Source organism: Tetrao urogallus, assembly GCF_951394365.1.
Source record: "Tetrao urogallus genome assembly, chromosome: 13".
Lineage (NCBI taxonomy): Eukaryota > Metazoa > Chordata > Aves > Galliformes > Phasianidae > Tetrao > Tetrao urogallus.
This window is the reverse complement of record NC_136826.1, coordinates 16,308,574-16,329,374: the sequence shown is the minus strand read 5'-3', so window position 1 is coordinate 16,329,374 and position 20,801 is coordinate 16,308,574. Positions and strand designations below refer to the sequence as shown.

The window sequence follows — 20,801 nt, the reverse complement described above, 5'->3', positions numbered from 1 at the left end:
TACCATCAAATCATCGCCACGTTTTCGTTTTGCCTTTAAATCAGATAGTTGACCTTAATAATTCAAGCAAGGAGGATCAGGTTTTGTACTTCTAAATTAATTCAAAAACCGTTTCCAATGTAGAAAAAGAAATCCAGCATTTAAATGTAACACTGTGAGATGCTAAATGGTCATTTTGAACTTAAAGTTTTAACTTTTAAATGGAAAGAGAACCTGATGCAAAATCTTTGTGCATCCAACTACAAAAGGAAACGAATCGTTACGGTATTTTAACATCAGATGACTCCAAGGTTTTCATGTATAATTCCAAAGTAAGGCTCTCTACAGCATCTGGACAGACATTAGTTTTTGATGGCTTGAATGTTCCTATGTAGGAATCCTATGTAGGAAGCTGAACTGCTCCAGAGCTTCCAAGAACTCGTGTTACATGGCAGAAAGTTGAGATACTTTCAACGTGGGCAATTCAAGCAGAGCTTGAACTGTGAGGCCAACCTTCACCAGACCCCTCTCCTCCAGTATGTGATGAGGCAAGCACAGTCTCTCCTGTAAAATAAAGTAGAATAGGTATTAAGCTTCATTCACTCTCTCCCAGCTGGGTAACAAAAGCATTCTCCCTGAAGTTGCACATATGTTAGATATCTGCATAGAAAACATCTTGATGTGGGAAATTATCAGTTTTCCCCTTGGGAACTCCTGGAGGCACTAACAGATTGGGTCCTCAGTATTATTCCTGCTGTTGGGTGCCAGCTGGAAACACAGCATCCTCAGTTTAATGCTACAGGCCAGGAATAAGACTCTTCCCTTCCTTTCGTATCTTTAAGCTCCCTGGACAGTGTTATAATCACTACTGCTCCCCACCTGCTTGCCCTGCTGTAGGCTCTATTTACTGACATACCTTTGGTGTAATAATGTTAGTCATGAAGGCAATTACCATACCTGTGGAACGCCCAATTTTTTACAAGCATCCAGAAAGTTCTCAACATTTCTTCGGCACTTTGCCATACTGAGTTTAGGCTGTAAAGAGAGGATTTTCATCAGGTAACTGTGAAATACTGTTTGCATCTGATGCAAATTCTGCAACAGCTGCTAAAATACAAACCAGAACACAAATTATATAGATTCAATACACGAAAACAGCTCTTCAACCAAACTTCTGAGCCTTATTTAATAATTCTTGAAAAAGATTGAATAAGGCAGATATCATACGTGACTTTTTTATATACGTGACTTTTTTTGCAATCAGCTTCAAAAATTTGTTTTCAATTACGATGCCAAAAAAAAAAAAAGTGAGCTAAATGTGCAAAAAAGTGAGCTAAATGTGAAAAAAAGTGAGCTAAATGTGAAAAAAAGTGAGCTAAATGACTTACCACTGCTGGCGATGGTACGTGAATGCTGGCAACGGAGCGTGGCCTTATGTGGTTGGCTAGATGGCAAAGAACGACTCCGTCCATCAGTGCTGCCCCAATGTCATCTGGCAAGATTACTTTTAACCTTGATTCAAGATTCTGTTAAAAAGCCCGTGAGTGAGTTGGTTAGCTAATAATTCATTTTAAATACGAGATGTTTTAAAGCAGGCAGTTTTAAAAGGGCGTTTTAATATTAGGATTAAGTGGAGTCAATTCATACTTCACTGAGCACGATTATTCTACATCAAGATCACATTCCCTTTGCTTGTTCTGTTTTTGCCTTTCATTCAGACAGCCACACACACTGACACAGACATTCAGCCAGCAACTACCACAACAGCTCTCAAAACCATATGCTGAATCCCACTGCTCATAACAAGAAAGCACAGAATTGAAAGGCAGAAATGTGAGGCTGAATACCTCCACAGCTGTTACTGTGCAGAATTTGTGGGCTGAAATCACATAGAAGTTTACTAGAAGGAGGAGTAAAAGACTACCAAGGTTTCAACTGTGGTACAAAGCAAATTAAATGCACTGCACCTACATAGTAAATAACAGTACATACATTGCGAAGCTGTCTTATTTGTTCCCTTTCTTCTCTTAAATGCTCCATTTTCCTCCTCATTGTAAATCCAGGATCCATTGCTCCATAGTCCTGGCGAGCTGCACGGCTGAAAGCTATTGAACATGACTGAAGTTAGCCTTCAGAATTCAGATTTTAAGAACAGTAATAAAATCTACCATCAAGGATAACAGCAGGGAAAAACATGCTACAGAACTTGACAGAAAAGAGACACATCAGTATCCTGAAGTAACAGATGCTGTCCATGAGACAGTCTTCAAATAAAACATAAATCATCTTATTTAACTGCAAGTGCATTACATCAAAATATGGACACAGAACTGACTTCACTATTCAAATACTTAAAGTATATGTTTCTATTTGTACTTCTGCAAGCTTATCTTGCAAGCTAGGTTTGAAAACATTGTTACGGAGGCTAAAGAAAGGAACAAGAATCTTATCCAAGAGTTCAGAGCTTGTCTCTTAAATACTTTGACTGCAATTCACTTCATTCATCATGTTCAGAAAGCCTAACGACAACTAGATTTTATAGAATGCTGGCAAAGGAGAACTAACAAGCCTCCTAACTTCTATGAAACCCCAACTTCCTACAGCCTAGGACACAGATAACTCCAGATGTGCACAGCCAATCATGCCCTTATATATGCAACAAGCCAATCTTGTTTGGCACAGAGTTTCAAGAGCTGCTTACAAATGACAAATGATTTGAGGGCCCTAAAGGTGCCACTTGTATGAACTCAGCCAGACGCTGCTATTGAGGGCTCACAGGTTAACATTTAAGCGCTCAAATTTCACTACCATGAAGACAGAAAATGTCAGGTTATCTTTTCTTTAAACAGCAACAAAACGAAGATTGTTAACGTATGTTAGCTGGAAATGAGACTGCAGACTGGCTTTGCCAAATTATGTCTTATACTGTTGACATAGAATATTCTCATGGACCTTAAAAAAAAAAATAGTACTGTAATAGCAAAGTATTTGTGGATATTCTGAAACTCTGGATTTCAGAAAACTGAAAGCCTTTAGATAATCTAGTCTGATGCAACCGGGGGCAGAGTTTTGGAAGAGTCAGAGCACAATAAGGCACCAAGACATGCAATTCCTGACAAAGCTCTGCTCCATGCATCCTTTCATGGGACAAATTACAAAAAACCACTTCTCCTGAAACCCTGTTGCCTCATCATGTCTCAAGAACAACTGCACGCTGTTTCCCTGTTCTTTCACCATGACTAAACATGCAAAAAATAAATCAGTGAAGTTAAAGTGACTGTGCAGCTCTGGGAACTTTCAATTATTGGACAGCTGCTTTGGCAAACCATGTCTTTTCCAGAACCATGCTTGTGGTAAGTACACTGAGTGAAATGATGTGCTGTGTCCTCCCTTTGCATTCATTCCAATGCATGCATCTGGTGTCCTTTTCTGCTCCTGCCTGGGGAATGAAAACCTGTTTCATCATGGTAGCTTACCTGACCTTGGTTTGAGACCAAACGGACCGTGAGTGTTACTATCAGTCCTTTCATAATCCTGTCAAAAAGAGAGAAAGTCTGTTTTCTTCTGTTCATTGCAATAATTAACTTCTGTTCCCATCAAAATAGCGTTTAAATTATTCTTGTCTAAAAAAGAACAGAATTAGCCCTTCTGCTTAACTGTAAAACACTTCTCAGAAAAGGATGCTATAATGAAAATGGAATAGAAGTGAACTCATCTTACCAAGGCACAAAAGTCAGCACCAGATAAACTAAAATCTATTCTAAGATTAATACCTATTCTCAATCACCTCAAACAACTGCAAACCATTCTGTTAACTGAATTCTAATGCAGATGCAAGCTAACGCAGATATCTTTGCAACTGATTTTTTAAAGAAATGTTTCTTTTCAATTATGAAGATATACTGTGACATGAGAAACAACTAAGAGAAAGTACTCAGCAACCTGGTATGTACATACATGAGAAATTCTTAGTTCAATGCATTTCATTGTGTGTGGGAGACGTTCTACTCATTCCACTCAGGCTTCATATCAGCACTAGCTGGAAACACTTCTCTTTGGTATGGTATGTTTAGCTTAGGAGATTAGTGCAAGTGCAGTGAGACTACACAGATGCTACTTACAAAGCAACACAACCGATGAATGAAGCTGCAAGGCAGCATCACACAGATGACAGGAAATCCTAAGAATGAAACCACTTCAGCAGTGTCAGTACCTCTGGGTTCCCTGCAACGTACTGAAAACTGAACCACAAGTTTTACTCGAACCTCTCTGAACAGCTAATGCATGAGGGAAAACTACTTCATACACCAAATTGGATTAATCTTCATTAGCTGCTTTCATTTGGAGAATAAAGGAGACAAAGTAATGCATCTTTCTACAGATCAATTAATTAAAAAAAAAAAAAATAACCTACGGACAACCAGACAGTTGCAAAGGTAAAAAAAAAAAAAAAAAAACACATTATGTCTGATTTCTACTTTTGACTCTTCATTACAAAGAAATAGCCTTAATTCCAGTTGCAAAGTAATCTAGCAGCTTTATGTCTGCATGGCAAACCTGGAGACACGAGCAATGTGCACAAAAAGAATGTTTGTTGAGTGAAAAACAAAGCCACAAACTTGTACCTCAGACGACACAGGAGACTGTGGGGACACATTAGTATTATCACTGTCTTGCTAAAAAGAAACCAAAGAGATGAAATTATAAAATGAAAACTATGATTTAACAAGAAAACATGAAATAATGAAATACAAAATACATGAGACGTACATTTGTCAAGTATGGCACAAATTGGTAGAAACTGAATTTAAAGACATGTAACGTAGGAAACACTACTTAAGAAAACTAATGTAGAACATTACTTTATAATACCTTTTCCACACTACACAATTTTGGGGTTTTTTTGGCTGTTTTTTTTTCCAAATAGGAGTACATTTATTTCATTGTATTCCTGCTATGGCCTTGGGAAAGCAAAGTTGGTTTGCACCAACTCTAGCCAATGTCATGCTGTTCCATAAACATGGCTCACTGTTGTTTCTAAGAGGCAAATAAAACAATTTTCTTATGCATTTCACACAATCACCATTTCTTACCTCATCGTTTTCATTTCCACTTGAACTCTTTCTGGAAGATTTATACTGCAAAACACATAGAATTATCAACGTGAAAATGGAAGCGTGGTTTTCCTTCAAACTACATGGGTTGATACCATTCAGAAGTTACTACGTTTGAAGATACCAAGAAAAAGAACATGTTACAGAATCAAAGGAAGGAGAAAGAAGACAAAAGGAACACTCAATTCCTAGGCTACCCAGGAATACCCAGAATTTCTGTATGTTGATGAGAACAAACCCATTTCAGAAATACTTTTATAATGTGAATTCTGACTGCATATAACATCTGATTCAAGAAGACAGACCTCAGTAACTGACAGCCTTCAGCATTAGATACAAAAATACACCTCAGAAGCAATTTTAAGATGGATTTCATTTACAACTGCAAAGCCTGATCACATACTTTTACCTACTGAAGGCCACTGCTCTTTCACAGGAGGTCTGTGAAATTTTGCACATTGCTCCTGTCCCCACCTCCTGATTATCTCAGAAGCGCAATGGAAACGAAGGAGGGATTGAAGCAAGAAAGTTACAAAAGCACTATTTAGGATGGAAAAGAAATGTATTTCATTGCATGCAGAGGAAACACACAAATAAACAGGAAAACAAAGAGTTCAGCCACCACAAAACTCAATGCTTGAAGTGCACGGGGCTGCACTATCTGCTATTATGATACAATACAAAACACGACAGATTAAGAGTGTGACTTTGGAAATGGAAGAATCCAGTTTCAGGATCTCTCCTCAGAGATCCGATTTTTAAGGCTGCCTATAAGTTACAGTTAGAAGAATTTAAGAAGACAAAACTGACTTGAAATTATGTTCTAAGCATTCACAAATACTCAACTTCCAATAGTTCTGTTAGGTGAAGTTCTATGTCTTAATGAAACACTTAAGATGTCAGCCTTCCTCTGAGGAGAAGCCTTTTCAAGAGTTATTGAATGACTTCTTTTGTTTTTAAAACGGAACCTACGTATGCAGTTCATGTAGTCCTGGGGTCACATACAGATGTGTTAAACACATTTATGTCTGGATATTTTGCTTCTTCAGGTTATCTCAAGGGAAATATCTCCTGTGTGTTTGCAAGGAAATACATTACTTTGGGAGTTCATATGCCAAAGCTTAATTTTCTGTGCCCTGTAGACATCCACAGCTGACTACTTTTTTATGCAGGCCTTCAGCCAGTTCTGCATTTAGGTTTTTTCCCCATACTTAACCATATCACAGCTAGCACATAGTAATTCCTTTCCCTTGTGCGTATGCTAAGCAGAATTTCTGTTTAGATGGAGCTACAATCCAACTATAAACTATCCCAACAAAAATGCGTTTGGGTTCATAAAATTGTCTTAGATGGTAAAAGTTCTTGTATCAATAATATTCAGTACAATAAAGATCTGAAATATTGGCCAGGCTTCAAAGACATACTAAGGAAAAGGAGTTCTGATTCTCGTAGGCATCCTTAGCTGCACTGAACAATTGCAGCAATAAAACTATATAGATTATATAATAAAGATGTTCTATTAATACTTCTGGATTCTGAGCCAAGTAAATTATTCCTGGTTTAATAACACCCATTGCAGTAGCTTGGCATGACATCTCTTAAGATACTCATTAATGTTTGGCACTACAGACATTATTCAATGCACTCTTTTTGCCAAGAAAATATGGACACTATGAACTGTACTTTGATTTGGCTCTCAGAACAGCTGTGAAGCTCACTTGTGTTTAGTTGATTCCCCCCACGTTTGTCATGGATAAAAGGGTTCACTTCATTTACTTGTTGCCTTGTTTTTGCAAATGAAACTGATGAGAATGAAGTGAGACAGTACTTTTTGTTGCTTATACATCAGTAAATTAAGCATGTTGAGACACACAGCTGTATGAAATGTAATTTCAGGTATCTGCCTCCACCACCAGCTCAGAACTATTAGTATTTAAATACACTTTTTGAAGTGAAAATAAATAACCAAAGCAAACCTTCTGTACGAATGCTTATTAAACATGGTTAGATTAATGAATTAAATGGCAGGATTCAGTTTGAGAATTTTCTCCTCCTTCCCCTCAAAGACTGCAGTGTGAAGTTAATTAACGGATGCAAACCTTGGAAAGGGGTCACTAGAATTCAAGTTAGGATAAAACTCTCTAAATTCCCAAGGGCAAGAAAATTAATAGCTTCTTCAATCACAAGGAAGTATCTCGATTATAAAGCATGCTCTATTTTTTCCCTCATAGACTTAATTTCTTTAAAATTTCCTATCATTTTATAAAGATCTTTGATGGTAGAGACCCAAGAAACTGATTTCATAACTTACCAATTAGATCTTAACCTAGCACTGGTCAGAAGTAATCCTATTCCTCCACTGTGTGTAAAAGCACATTTTATCTGAGTGCTGCTGTTTCTCAGCAGTTCTGCAACAAGCATACACTGACATCTAGTGACCGATGATACTCACTGCAGCAGCAAAATCAATACAGAGCAAACATGCAGTGAGAACCAAAATGCACGTATATCCTTTGTAACCACGCTGCACGAAAAGGCAAAGCACATTTTCCTTAGACTGAAAATGAAATCCTTCAACCTGGAGCCAGATAGACTGGATGGGGCTCTGAGCAATCTGTCTGTAGCAGGGTGCTTTGAAACAGAAGCTCTGAGAGGTCCTTTCCAACCTTGCATGGCTCTTGCAAAGCAAAGAAGCAAAAGCCCAAACAATACAAGGTAAATGAAAAAAAATACAAAGTAATTACCCACACCATGTATTACCTTGAAATACTCTTTTCTAATTTGTTTACTTCTCCTCCTTTCTTCATTCTGCCAAATTATTGGCTGTGTTTCTGGCCAGCGCTGATCGTCCACTGAATCCTTCTGGTTTTCCAGTGGCTAGGAAAGTTTACAAATACTTCACAAGATGATAAAATACACCTTGCATGCATTACCACAAATTATTATAAACTACAGTTGGCTTCCCACAACGTAGCTTTAAGGCATGGAAGTGTCAAAGGGAATTCTAGTAGAAATCAACTGTCCACTTAAAAATGAACCACTTCAAATGCTAAAATACACTTCATACAAGAAAAAGGAACTACAAAATCATTTCTTATGAGAACAACACACTTTTCTGCACTAGCTTAACATTCACAGGTATGTTAGGAAGCCATTTAATGCTACCATATATAACTTCAAAGGGCCGGTCAGAACTGCGGTTAGCCAGCAGCACATCTCATTTCTCAGTATGAACATTCACTGCACAGGAAGAGGATGAATATAAGAAGAATTTGCATACTGTTGTCACCCAAAAGGCTACAAACACCAGACAGCAGTATAAAAGTCTCCTCAGAATGTTGCATAGTGGAATACTTCGACAGAGGCGGTTAATGGAAATTCATTCTTAAAGTAAGAATAAATATGTTTGCTTGCTCTGTGGAAACCAGTGGACAAACTGAAGGGACCAATTCATAAAGAGGCTAAGACAGAGTACCTGCATTTTCAAAGATTCATTACTTTTAAATTATTGGGCCATTCAGCAACTATATTAACTGATGGATTAAGACTCCAAAATAATTAAGTACCCTTTACAGTTTCACTGCAATTTTGTGTCATGAAAGACTGGAGGAGGTACATGGAGTGGAAGACATACATAATTCAAATTATTTATACTTTTTTTTTTTCTTTTTTACTGATTTGCCATCATCTTATTGTTCACGCAAATAAATTCAAAAAACAAACTTTACCTCACCAGTCTCAAAATCGTACAGCCGTTACCATACCCCCTAAAAAGCCTTGCATTACACAGCTTGAGTCAAACTGTCTCAAAGTTGATGAAAAGTTTTCCATTTTCCACAATTATATGTACATTATATATGCAAACAACCAAATTAACACATTTTCGGCAAGAAACAAATTGACTTAACTATGAAGCAAACAAACCTTTTGCATTTGGATATTTACCTGCCAGCTGTATGGAGACACTGGAGAGTTCACTTCATCTGCTGAGACACTAAAAATCAAAAGGAGAGGCATTATGGAATTTCATTACTTTATTTTTGTGTATTTAAAGAACAAGAATTTACTGTGTTCCATTATTTTGTTTTTCAAAGCAACCACCCAGCGTTTCTTCAAAGCTGGCAAAACATTTGTTCTCAAGCATCTGGAAGATTCACAGCCTTCATTTCACTGTTAGCTCCATACAGCTAAGTAGAAGCTTACACTAACAATGGAAGTGAGAAACCTTTTAAGATGGGACAATGAAAAGGCAGAATCTCAAAAGGATACTTTAGGCCAAGGATGGTGCCTGAGCTCATCAGAGCAACATAGAAAAGTTTAGATTTAGTGCCACTTAAAAATTTTATTTCTAAATCTTCCTGTGAAACTCAGCTCCATCAACTTACCAACAACCATTTCATTCACATTCTGACAGCTGAAGTAGAACATGAGCTCAGAAGCCATGCAGTATACCAAAAGACTACAGCTGAGCATTTAATACATGGACTCAGCTCTGCGTATGCAATGATGATAAAATCTACTCCCAAAGTAACCAGGCATTTCTTAGTTTCTGTATTTTCTATTCCTTTTTCTTCGTGTTTGCCTCAAACCAATTGACCTGCTTTCTAAAGCTGTTAGGCATAGGAAATCTGTCTGAATCACATCTGTTAGGCTGTTAAGCAATGAGAACTGCAGGAACTGCTACAATAAATAATTCTGTTCTGCTGTTAGTACATACATATCTATAGCTACTACACGGTCTATATGTGGGAATTCCTTATGGATATGTCAGTATTTCTATTATCTTTTTATGTTCCTAACACAGAGAGTGACTGGAGTTCCTGCACATCAGCACAATAAGACAACAAACAGTCTGTAACACCTATGTACCTTGTGTACACATGTGCTTCTGTTGTTTCATCCTGAACTAAAACACTAGGTCAAAAGATGGCACTACTGACATAAAACAAATACCAGAATTAGTTCCATAAAATATTAAAAGATATGATAAAGTAGATTAATACCATTTTTCAGACTCCACTGGCTGCTTTGGCCTGTTCCTCGTGCTTACTGAGGCTGAATGATTAAGAAGCCTACAGGGAAAAAAAAAGCATAATAGTCAATAGTTTTGTAGTTTTTTTTTTTTTCTTAGAACACACATCACTTACACAGTATAACTTTTCCTGTAAATAAAGTTTGAACAATAAAGGTAGGATCTTGCATAAAGTTGGAATATGTACGTGTGTACCCATAGATATGAAATCCAAGGCCAATTCTGCTTCCATTCAAAACAACAACGCAGTTTTCAGCTTGTATAATACTCCTGTTCTGACTTTTAAACTAAAATCGATCATAATCCAAACCAAAATGCAGTTTCCCCTTTTCTCTTTAAGCACACACCAGCTGAACTGATCTTGCAGCTGCGTGAAGTTACTCCACCCTCCACACAAAAGGCCCCACTGTTTGCTAAAACCAGAAGAGACAAGATGGTCAAACTACAGCAGACAGAACAGGCTGAGCACTGCAGATCAGTCAGCAGGAGGAAGGAGGGCTGCTGATTAAGACTGCAAATGCAAAAGAAATGCAAGAAAAGGAGAGGGGGAAAACAGGAGAATAAGAGAAATGCAAGCTAAGAACTAAGCTAAGTCTAATAAACCTACAGAAAGTCCTTTTTCCTCAACCCTAACCAATAAAAATCTTAAACTACATACAGATTCAGATTATAATTTTTAAATTGGAAATAAATATAATCTCCTTCCTGTGTGTAAAATGTTAAAAATACCAACCCACCACGAACACTTAAATATTTTCAGTTAAGCATCACATTGAGGATAACTAGAATGATTAATGAATTCTTGGAGGTATCAACATTATGGTTCAACACTGAATTCACCACGTGCTGGAGAGGACTGACCAAAGAAGTTTACATCAAATTCTACCTAGAATTATTAAAAATAGGTTAAAAAAAAAAAAAAAAAGGAGAAGAAAACCAACTACTCTGCTTGCACGTTGTCATCATCGTAATATATGGCAGTAAAAGAAGGAACTTCAAATGATGGCTAATTTCCATTCAGACTTTTGATTACTGACATAACTCTGAGCTCACTCATTACTCTTTTAGTTCAAATCTGAGTGTGTGAAATTCAGTTTAACAGGACTGAGAAGTTAAGCCTGTAACACAACTCGATAATTCAGTTTGCAGCACGTGCTCCCTACATTTTGTCCTCAGAATCAACCTGAAGGGCACTTTCCAGAATTTAAAGAAGTCCAGAAAGAAGTAAATTTCATCAAAAAATTAACTTTCAGAGCACAGGATGCACCAACCATCATGAAATAAACTGCTCTGTAGTCATTACTTTTTAGAATCAATTCCCAGAGTAATTTAGCTCTCTCTGTTCCACTGAAGGCAATGAGAAATTCAGATAAACTCTGTAGTGATATTTCATCATTAAGATGAGCTGAAGGGATGTAGAAATTTGAGAGACCCAAACACAATGATGCATCTGCTTGACCAAAATGGGCATTAATTCCTGTAAACTCAATGATTCTATGTAGCAAAGGCTATTTCTTCTCCACAATCATGAACAGAAGTGTTAGGGAAAAACTGTGCCATATAATGTCATACATCATAATTCACATTAAATTAATATGAATTTAGAGAACTGCAGACTCCTGAGTTCATAGCAAAATAGTTTATCTGGAAATACAGACTTGGTAGCCTCAATCTTTCTTCCAGGAAATACAGTACAAAACAGTGGGCAATAAAGGGAAACTTAAATCCTAAAATGATGCTCCTTTACGTAAGATGTTAATGGCACAAAGAGCCCAGCAATTGCTTTTACTCTTGCCATCTATCAAATCCAGCTACACAAAGATTTGGACAGATGACTGGCAGATGCTCATATTGAATCCCAGTGTAAGAATGGGCAGAAGAGAACTGCATCAGCACTGCAGTTTATTTTCTACTTACGTTCCCACTAACTACAGAAATTGCGCTACTATACAGATCAACTACAGCTTTGCAAGGGTTCTAAAACACACACAGTGTGAAATGTAAAAACTCAACAGCACAAACAATTATACGTATTTATATATACATTGAGCTCGAAAATCAACGCTGACTCATTTTTCTGGTTGTATGCCATGCAAACTAACAACTGCACCAAACTGCTGACGAGATGGGAAAGAAGTGATAGTCCAGTTATGTTACTGAAAAATATTTTCCAAGGTCTGAGAATTGATAAAGCAGCTTCTCTTCTCAATAGTCTTCGTTTTTATATTTTAAACAAACACAATATTGCAATTAAGGAACGCAAATGAAGCAAATGATGCTACTGGTGCTTGAAGGATTGTCACCACTATGCTTAAAATACAGGAACTATCTGGGATCTATTAAGCTCACAAAGACAGTAGAAATCTTTCACTGTAAGCCAAAAATAACAGATTATAACTCAAGAGAAAGACTCCAGTCATTCAGGAGCAGTCTAATGCCTTCATGTATTATGTTGTCATTGTAAGCTGTGCTCTTACAGCTTCAGACAGTTCCTGTTGTCAGGGGAGCACGTACACCCAACGCTCACAAGAAGTGAAACAGACTCATTTGGTACCACAGAAGATCGTTTCAATTAATTAATTATCCTATTCCTGGTCTGCTTCAGCAGAAAGCATCCAGGGTAAGTTAAAGTTAACTAATAATGTAGCTAAACCTGAAAGCACTCAGTTCATCACGTACACATACATCTGAGCACAACCTACATAATCCCATCCCAGAGTTCTAGCTTCCTGTGAGTTCTGTGTACCTGTAGCCTCACTCATGGCTGACAAATGCAAAACAAACTCTCAGTCATGATAGTATGAAAGCAATCACTAAACTCAAGAGCTTTTTGAAGGAACAAACTTTTTCCTCTGAGGTTCCATAATAGAGCTGTTAAAGATTGAAAAACAAAAGGAAAAAAAAAAAGAAAAGGAGATAAAGCATGTGATAGGGACAGAAAAATAGGCTTATAGTCAAGGTACTCTTGTTTATTAAATATTAAATATTAAATATTAAATATTTAAAGGTACTCTGTTGAGGCTGCCTAATTAAATATTTCCTGAAACAATATTTCAACTCAACTAACGATAAATACACTGCAATCTGTTTTTGCTAGCAAAGTATCTTAGGCTAACTTAGCCAACCCCTATTTTCTGCTTTGCTTCCAAAAATGGCCAGAAATGTTTCTGTTCTCCAGATTTTGTTTTAGAAAACCTGATGCTCCACAAACACTGTATACCTGGATGCACGTCCTGCCGCCCTCGTCCTCTGGAAGAGCTTTTCACTGAATGAAGTTCTATAGCTTAATGGCCTTCGTCTGCATTCATATTTCATGTACATCAAAGCCAAAGACGGAAGAAGGAAGCGGAACAGGTTGATGGGAAAGGACAGGGAAGTCATCAGCACAGCAAGCAAAAAGAAAAGAAACACTGCGTAGTATTAAAAGCAAACACACCGAATGAACAGGAATGCAATTAGTAAGGAGCTATTTCATGATGTTCACTTCTCTGAGCATTTTGCTGACTCGGGCTGTACACGTTTTCCACAAATTCAAGAATATCTCAATTCAACTTCAAAACATTATTCTTACTGCTGCTGATGGCAAGAAGCTACGAATCCACAAGCCACAGATTCAAAATCAGGTCTAAATTTCACTTTACTAATTGCAAATAAGTGCCATTTTACATTAGAGATTTACCCCCCATATAACTAAAGATACATAAGCAAACTTTAAATACAAAGCCTAAACTAAGAAGTAAAATTTAATTACTGAGATCACATACATATGATCAATTTAAGAGCAAAGTAAAACATTTAACAAGATCACTGCTGTAAGACAGAGGAATGTATGACAAAGTTTAACTTGCAGCATACCAGAAGAGGAGTGGCTTGGTACTACAAAACACTAGGTAACCAAGACATTCTAAAGCTAACCAGACAAGACACACATAAAATATCAACAGCCATCATAAAAGATATACATCCACCACATGTTAAATAGAGACAATAGTCTATTTAGGTGAGCACTGGCCATGCCATCTTGGTCAGAGAAAGAAGAAAAAAAAGATTACCATACAAACCATAAAAATCAAGACACTTCCTCATCATGTGCTTCTCTCCACATGAGGATATCACTCTTTTAAGACAGCAATTTTATGAAAAGAAACATGGGACAGCCTATTGCTTCAACTGTTCAAAACTGTTCTCAGAATGAAGAACTTTTAAGTTCAAGGCAGGCTAAAGAATACATTAATTGCAACACAGTTAACTAACATTGTTAATACCTGTGTTTTTGTTCTTGCTGCAGTAACTGAGCAGCTATTTTTCTCAAGTCTGTCACTTCTTTGATTTCATCATCTTCCTCAGCCAGCAGCTGTTCTTTCTGAAGCCTGAAAAATTAAACACCAGTGACTTGCCTGACTTCAGTAAAGCAAGATACAGAAACAGCAACAAGCAGCTCTTTGTTGCTTTTTTGCTCAAGAAGAGGAGCTCTGTGTTTAACAGACTTCTGTACGCAAGGAGCTTAAAAGTAAAACCCCTCATCAAAAAAGACTGTAAAGATTTACCTTTTTTCATCTCCCCAGTCCTCATTGTGCTCTATCTTCTGGGATTTTTCAGGGTGTTTTCCTCGTTCCTTATTTAGGATGAAAAACAAATTAGACTTCAATTTAACACACACACACACACACACACACACACACACACAAAAAAAAAAAAAAAAAAAGAAGTCCGTTGAATGAGATTTGAATCAAGCTATGTTACCTTTATATAAGACAGCAGTGGTCCAATCTGCACATCTCCCTGCTCAGGAACAGCTCCCTCCTCTGCATTAGGATCAATGTAATCATACACCTCCTGGTCTAGTGAAGATTGATTAGGAACAGAAAAGAGAGTATTAACAGTTCTGTTAATCAAACGTTGAGAGAGAAGTCACAGTCAGAAGTACTAGTGAAAAATTACAGATAAAGATAATGCAATTAAATCACATCCCCCTGATCTATCTTCCTTTATTTATGATTTTTATTACATTTTTTTCTGAATTGACAAAGATAGAATTCCAATGTACCCTCATATCATTTTGTGCCATTTTCCTAAATTAGATTACCTTAGGAAAAGCAGTTCTTTTCCCTAAAGTGACAGATGCACAACAGATATTACCTTTCTGTGGATCGAGTTTATTCCCCACTACATGATTGTCGTTCCTCAATGTCTGTTCCCTTGTTGATTCTGACACCTGGGAGTGAAGGCTGATTGTATCGTCATCAGATGGCTGCAAAGACAGTCACACTGAATACAGAATTTGCATATAAATCACATTATTAGATGATTTGCTAATAAGCCACGAGTTATAATACAACACACCCATATCAGGAGGAATAGCTCCCAACACAGAAACTTCTTTTTTCTTTTAAGACAGTAACAGTTTAGGGAGCAGTGACTGATTCTGGAGTCCAATGGTTCAAACTAACCTGTACAAATATTCTAAGGGTTTTAAGTGCGACTTTGTCAAGCGTTCCCCAAACCATATGAAATAGAGAAGCAAAGAAAATCCTATAAAACAAGTTACAGAAATTCACCAGTGAAATATACTTACTTCTGTTGTGGACAATCTTTTATCTCCATTATCGCTTCCAATGCCAGAGTCTGGTCCATGATTTTTATTGGGATAAAAGTCCTCTATGCTACTTAAAATTTAAAAAAATAACAATGAATGAAAGAAACTGTAGTCTCACTTTTTAAAAAGAAGATAAACATTCTTTTAAATGTATTTTCTGTATATTCATCTACAAATCTTCACACAATGGAGATTTTTCAGTCACTCAGGTCCAATTTAAGACTCAGTAATATTACCTTAAGAAGTAAATTCTATGACTTCTAAAACAAACCACTGAAGTTACAGCTATTGAACTGTAAGAACAAGTGCTTTACATTCTTTTCTCCACCACAAAGACCACTCCATAGCAAATGCTAAAGAATATAAATAAAAAGCATCAAACAAAACCAAAATCCAATACTCACCTGTCTGTCAGTGGCTGGGAGGGGATTCGTTTACCCAGAGATGGAAGATCCAAGGAATCTGGTTTTTTATCTATTCTGAGGCATGCCTGAATGCTGAGGAATTTAAATATATGTACTTTACCCTTTAAGCATATCTGGAAACAAAGAACAGTTCTTAATTACATAGCATGTCTTTAAAAAACACACGCCAACAAATTCTTCCTACATCGATGAGTCTGTGCTCGCAATTCCTACTAGCAGAAATACAGCTAGAAAATAAAACCTGACTGGTATTAAGGTAGGATCTTAAAGAGGAAACTCTTCTAATGCAAATTACTAAAGCAGCATTTTTTCCATACTGACCTGTGCTGGTGGTATCTGCATTGGATTGTTATCCAAAACTATTACTTGTAAGTGACGTAACTTTCTGTAACAAATTGGAATTTCTGTAATTTTATTACAAGAAAAATCCAGCTTTACCAAAGGAAGGTCTCCTAGTTCTGTATGGAGGAGGAAAAAAAAAAAGGAGAATAAGATATCCAATTAACACTTTACCTTGTTTAGCTACACTAAAGAAATGGCGATGAGCAGCTTACCATCTGGCAACATATGGAGATTATTTCTTCTTATGTTTAATTCTCTAAGTGACTGCAGTTTTCCTATTTGCTGGGGAAGAACCTGAAGTTCATTGCAGCTAATATCCTAGATAAAAAAATATAATGAAAAAATTAGCTGCACATCTTAAATGAAAATAAACAAAGGCAAATTGGTATGAGAATTGTTATAAAGCATCCGTGGCAGATCTCACATTGATTCTTCACTATTTAGTGACTCATGTTTCAGAAATTCAATTCAAAAGGTTAAAACAATAAATGATGAACGACTGGTTTTGAAATTAAACCTGTACCCCAGGAAACAAAGGATCCTGCTGCAGTTTCTATGTCAGCTACAAACTTCTCGTATTACTGCCAGCAAGTGATTCACAATCTGCTCCTTTCACAAAAATTCTTCTTTCCTTAAAAATCTTCAATCAAAGGAACAAAAAATGTACAGAGTAATGCTAGGCTCACCGGCTCTTTGGACTCAAGCATTAAAGTGTAACAAAGCAGTGCCAAATGAGCACAGCCCACAGCTACTTCTGCCTCTGGTTCAACACCTACGTGGTCTATAATCAATAATCACACCGATATAACCAACAGCGTCTAAACTTTTCTATTTCCAATAACAACATCAATAAAATACACTGGATTGACTCATTTCCTAGACTAAATACCATTACATTTTAGATACTTATCTACATAATGAAGAATTGGAAGCTGATTTTAAAGGCTAGCTTCTAGTTATTCACTCAGCCGAGTGAGTCAGCCTTAAGCCAGCCTCCTTCCCCGTTACACCGTTCCAGAGCTCCGGCTGTTAGCAACAGAGATGACTGCACACAGCTGGATGTCTCAAATTATAGGCTGCTCAGGGTCAGCTGTTGTGTATCTACTGCAAGTTCTTCTCTGTACACATCACCAAATGGAAAACAGGACTCCTTTCTAAAAAGGAATCTTTCTAGCATGCGGCTTGGTTGTCAAAAAAAGAAAGTATGAACTGCTAAACAGGTCCAACAGGTAATGGAATGAAACTCTCTGCTATGTCCAGAATCTGTCATCAAGCATGCATTCTAGTTTTGACAATTCTGAAAAATAATGCAAAAACAGTGCTATTGTAACACTGAAAAATTGTCAATTCCTGTTAAACAGCAGCAGTGGATCTCACCTTGAAGCTCTGTGACACTGAAGCATAGAGAACTTCTCACCAAATAGAGGAGTAGAAGACCTTAAGAAAGCCTCACAATCAGAATCTCGTATTACTTGTGAGTTAAGGAATAAGCGTTGCCTTATCTCAAAAACTAGGTCATGCTAAAAGATCTTCGGAGCATAAACACCTGCTCCCAAAATAGGATATGGTTTACTTGCAGTAACCAAAGAAATAGTAAATATTGAGAAATCAGACCTCACCCAAGTGCCAAGTTTGTGAATGACTGTGCACAGTTCTCCAAAAGCAGAGCTTAACACTTAAAGCCCAGCATATTAAGAAAACAACAGAGGACAAAGCACAAAGGTTCTGTATGCCACAGGACATAATCATGTTGCAGATGTACCTGAACTGGGAATAGCTCAAATCACTCTTCAACCTAACCAAAGCAAGGGAAGGAGAAAAGGCTGGGGTGGCCTGGGAATGCAGAGCAGGACACAATAATGGACTGGCATAACTTCTATATGAGTATGGATTAAATAAACTCCTCAGCCAGAGGAAAAAAAAATCAAGTTCTTCAATAAAAAAACAGAATCATGATTACTGTAAAGAAAGTCAGCAGAAAAATGTAACGTTTTAACACACAGAAATCAGAGATTCCGATGAAATAATCTGAAAAGCAATTCTATTTCTGAAGGCTTTAAGTTAACCCAGCGTGCTGATCTGTGTTTATTCCCAGTTTTGGAACTCTGCAGTATACATTATGCCTGTATTCTGAGATCAAACGTTGAGGAAAGAATAACGGAAATCACATTTTGCATTCTTATTTTAAAATCATTACTGATTTATATTTTTCCTACGCTGCAACAAAGTTGTTATACTTTCCTTAATACAGTTAATACTCACCAACTCCATTAGATCTCTCAGCTTTCCTATTTCTTCTGGAATGGAGACCAGCTTGTTATTACTGACAACCAGAACTTTAAGTGGAAGATCAAACAGGTATTTTGGCAACGTTGATAGAAGATTTCGACTTGAGAGAAAGAAAAATGAACAAGCAAGGCTGGGTCATAATACTCTCTTGAAGCCTGATGGCAAGTCTCAGATGCTGTACTTTTTTCCTATTCTGAAGAAATGTTCTCCACCAACAATAATTTCATTCATGTTTCATAAAGCTATAATCTTTATCATGAACTCCCTACCAGAAAAAGCCTAAAATACAATCATTTTAAGTCCCCTTTTTAATTTGGATAAATGAGAATGTACTATAGCTGAACTTTCTAATGTTAAAACATACAGAGAACTCTGTCGAAAGAAGTTAAAAGAACACTGACAAATGCAACTGCAAACAAGAGCAAACACATCCCAGGAAATTCCAACCCATGTTCTCTAAGCTTTGTGCAATGATATCCCCACTCTGATGGAGAGCTACAGCTGATTTGGCACCTTGTCCCAGCTACTGTGACTCAATTATCAGCGCTGACCGCAGGCAGTAGGGAATCTCTCAGGAATGCAACATCAGTGTGGTTCAAATACTGACAAATTACTGCATTCCTGCTGAGCTAATGAACATCTGCAATACTGAATCCATACCTGATGTTTGCTTTTATGCTGCTTCCAACACTTTCAAAAGGACCACCCAAACTGATGGAGTCTACCAGTCATATTCTTCTCATCAAAGCCCAACCAGGGGGATCTATGAAAAGTCACTGCTTCCCATGCCATTTAACTGTGTCATTCCTATGCCATCACCAAAACTCTCAACACCTATTTACCATTTCAGTGAATAACAGCCCACAAGGTAAGTTTTAATTAAAATTGACTTCTTCAAAGCAGCTTAAGTCTGCTCTGGTAACAAGAGAGATATTGTTACTGACAATTTTAAATCAGCATTGGAAAATCTAGTAGTTGCTGAGTGCCACAGCCAGCAATGCATATAATTGCTCTCATAAGGCACTCATACATTGAAGAAAGAGGCATTAGAAAAGAACCATGTTCAGATGTGGTATGAAAGTAATTCCTTTCATACTTAAAGAATTCCAAGATGTCAGTAATTGCCTCTACTTTAAGTGAAAGAAAAACCATCTTAACTGCTTTTGGTCAGTGGAGATGTATTAGAGCAACTGTTTCCACAGTAAAAAGAAGTTTGCTAATGCTACAGGATTACAGACTGCAACAACTTAAAAATGTTTCAGTTCCAAAGAGGCACTGTAAGAGTAACAGCAAACTGGAAATAAACTGTCACCAGCTCCTATGTTCCAGTGGAACATAGGAAGCTTTGGATGCATGCATGGGGTTTCTACCTCAGGCAGATATGATGGGCTTCTTATGGTGGGATGGTATGAGATACAATGCATGAGTAAACTTCTCTTTGTGGAAACTTGGCAATGAAAAAGTAATTCATCAGCAGTGAAACATAGGAGATTCATGTGAAGTCATCGAGGTTGTTGTGCTTGAAAAAGGAACAGCCAACTCGGAATTGTGTAATGCTTCCCTCCAGTCTTTTAAAAACAAAATGAGAAGTGGACATCACGTGGCTCTCTTCTGTAAGGAAGTATTTAATCTAGTCTGGCAGTGTTTCGCTGCTGTTCACCACTGCGATCCACACGTACTGTGAAAACAGCACTCAGATACTAGCACAAAAAGGAAGAACAGAACACAGCCACGACCTCAGGTGAGGGGACTCCTGAAATAACACCAACACCCACTCAGAACTAAAAGCTACTGCACTTATGGAGCACCTCAACCACCATCAAAAGAGAAATGGGATTGTGCTCCCATGCAGGAAATGAGGTCAAGTTTCTTTCAACAACAAACAAACAAAGCCTGCAGCTTTATTGTATCATCAATCCTCTGAAGAATCTCCACAAACAGAGGACTTAAACTATCACTGTAAGAACAGATATTGGAGATTCAAGATTTTTGAGGGCTGCTGGTTTTGGGTTTTTGCTTTTTCC

At 37.3% G+C, this 20,801-nt stretch overlaps 1 protein-coding gene across 1 annotated transcript in view; it reads right to left on the bottom strand.

Moving 5' to 3' along the window:
- Window positions 1-423: 423 nt before the first annotated feature.
- Window positions 424-20,801, bottom strand: part of LRCH2 (leucine rich repeats and calponin homology domain containing 2) — a gene marked incomplete at both ends in the record, with an annotated part of 34,767 nt that continues 14,389 nt past the window's right edge. Inside the window, 19 exons of the mRNA XM_079542038.1 lie at window positions 424-543; window positions 937-1,014; window positions 1,368-1,505; window positions 1,972-2,084; window positions 3,456-3,513; window positions 4,605-4,655; window positions 5,073-5,117; window positions 7,854-7,970; window positions 9,039-9,087; window positions 10,097-10,165; window positions 14,391-14,495; window positions 14,673-14,740; window positions 14,869-14,966; window positions 15,265-15,376; window positions 15,701-15,788; window positions 16,126-16,259; window positions 16,468-16,604; window positions 16,701-16,806; window positions 18,751-18,877. Of these exons, the coding sequence (XP_079398164.1) occupies window positions 424-543; window positions 937-1,014; window positions 1,368-1,505; window positions 1,972-2,084; window positions 3,456-3,513; window positions 4,605-4,655; window positions 5,073-5,117; window positions 7,854-7,970; window positions 9,039-9,087; window positions 10,097-10,165; window positions 14,391-14,495; window positions 14,673-14,740; window positions 14,869-14,966; window positions 15,265-15,376; window positions 15,701-15,788; window positions 16,126-16,259; window positions 16,468-16,604; window positions 16,701-16,806; window positions 18,751-18,877 (1,813 nt within the window). The remainder of the gene's footprint in view (window positions 544-936; window positions 1,015-1,367; window positions 1,506-1,971; window positions 2,085-3,455; window positions 3,514-4,604; window positions 4,656-5,072; window positions 5,118-7,853; window positions 7,971-9,038; window positions 9,088-10,096; window positions 10,166-14,390; window positions 14,496-14,672; window positions 14,741-14,868; window positions 14,967-15,264; window positions 15,377-15,700; window positions 15,789-16,125; window positions 16,260-16,467; window positions 16,605-16,700; window positions 16,807-18,750; window positions 18,878-20,801) is intronic.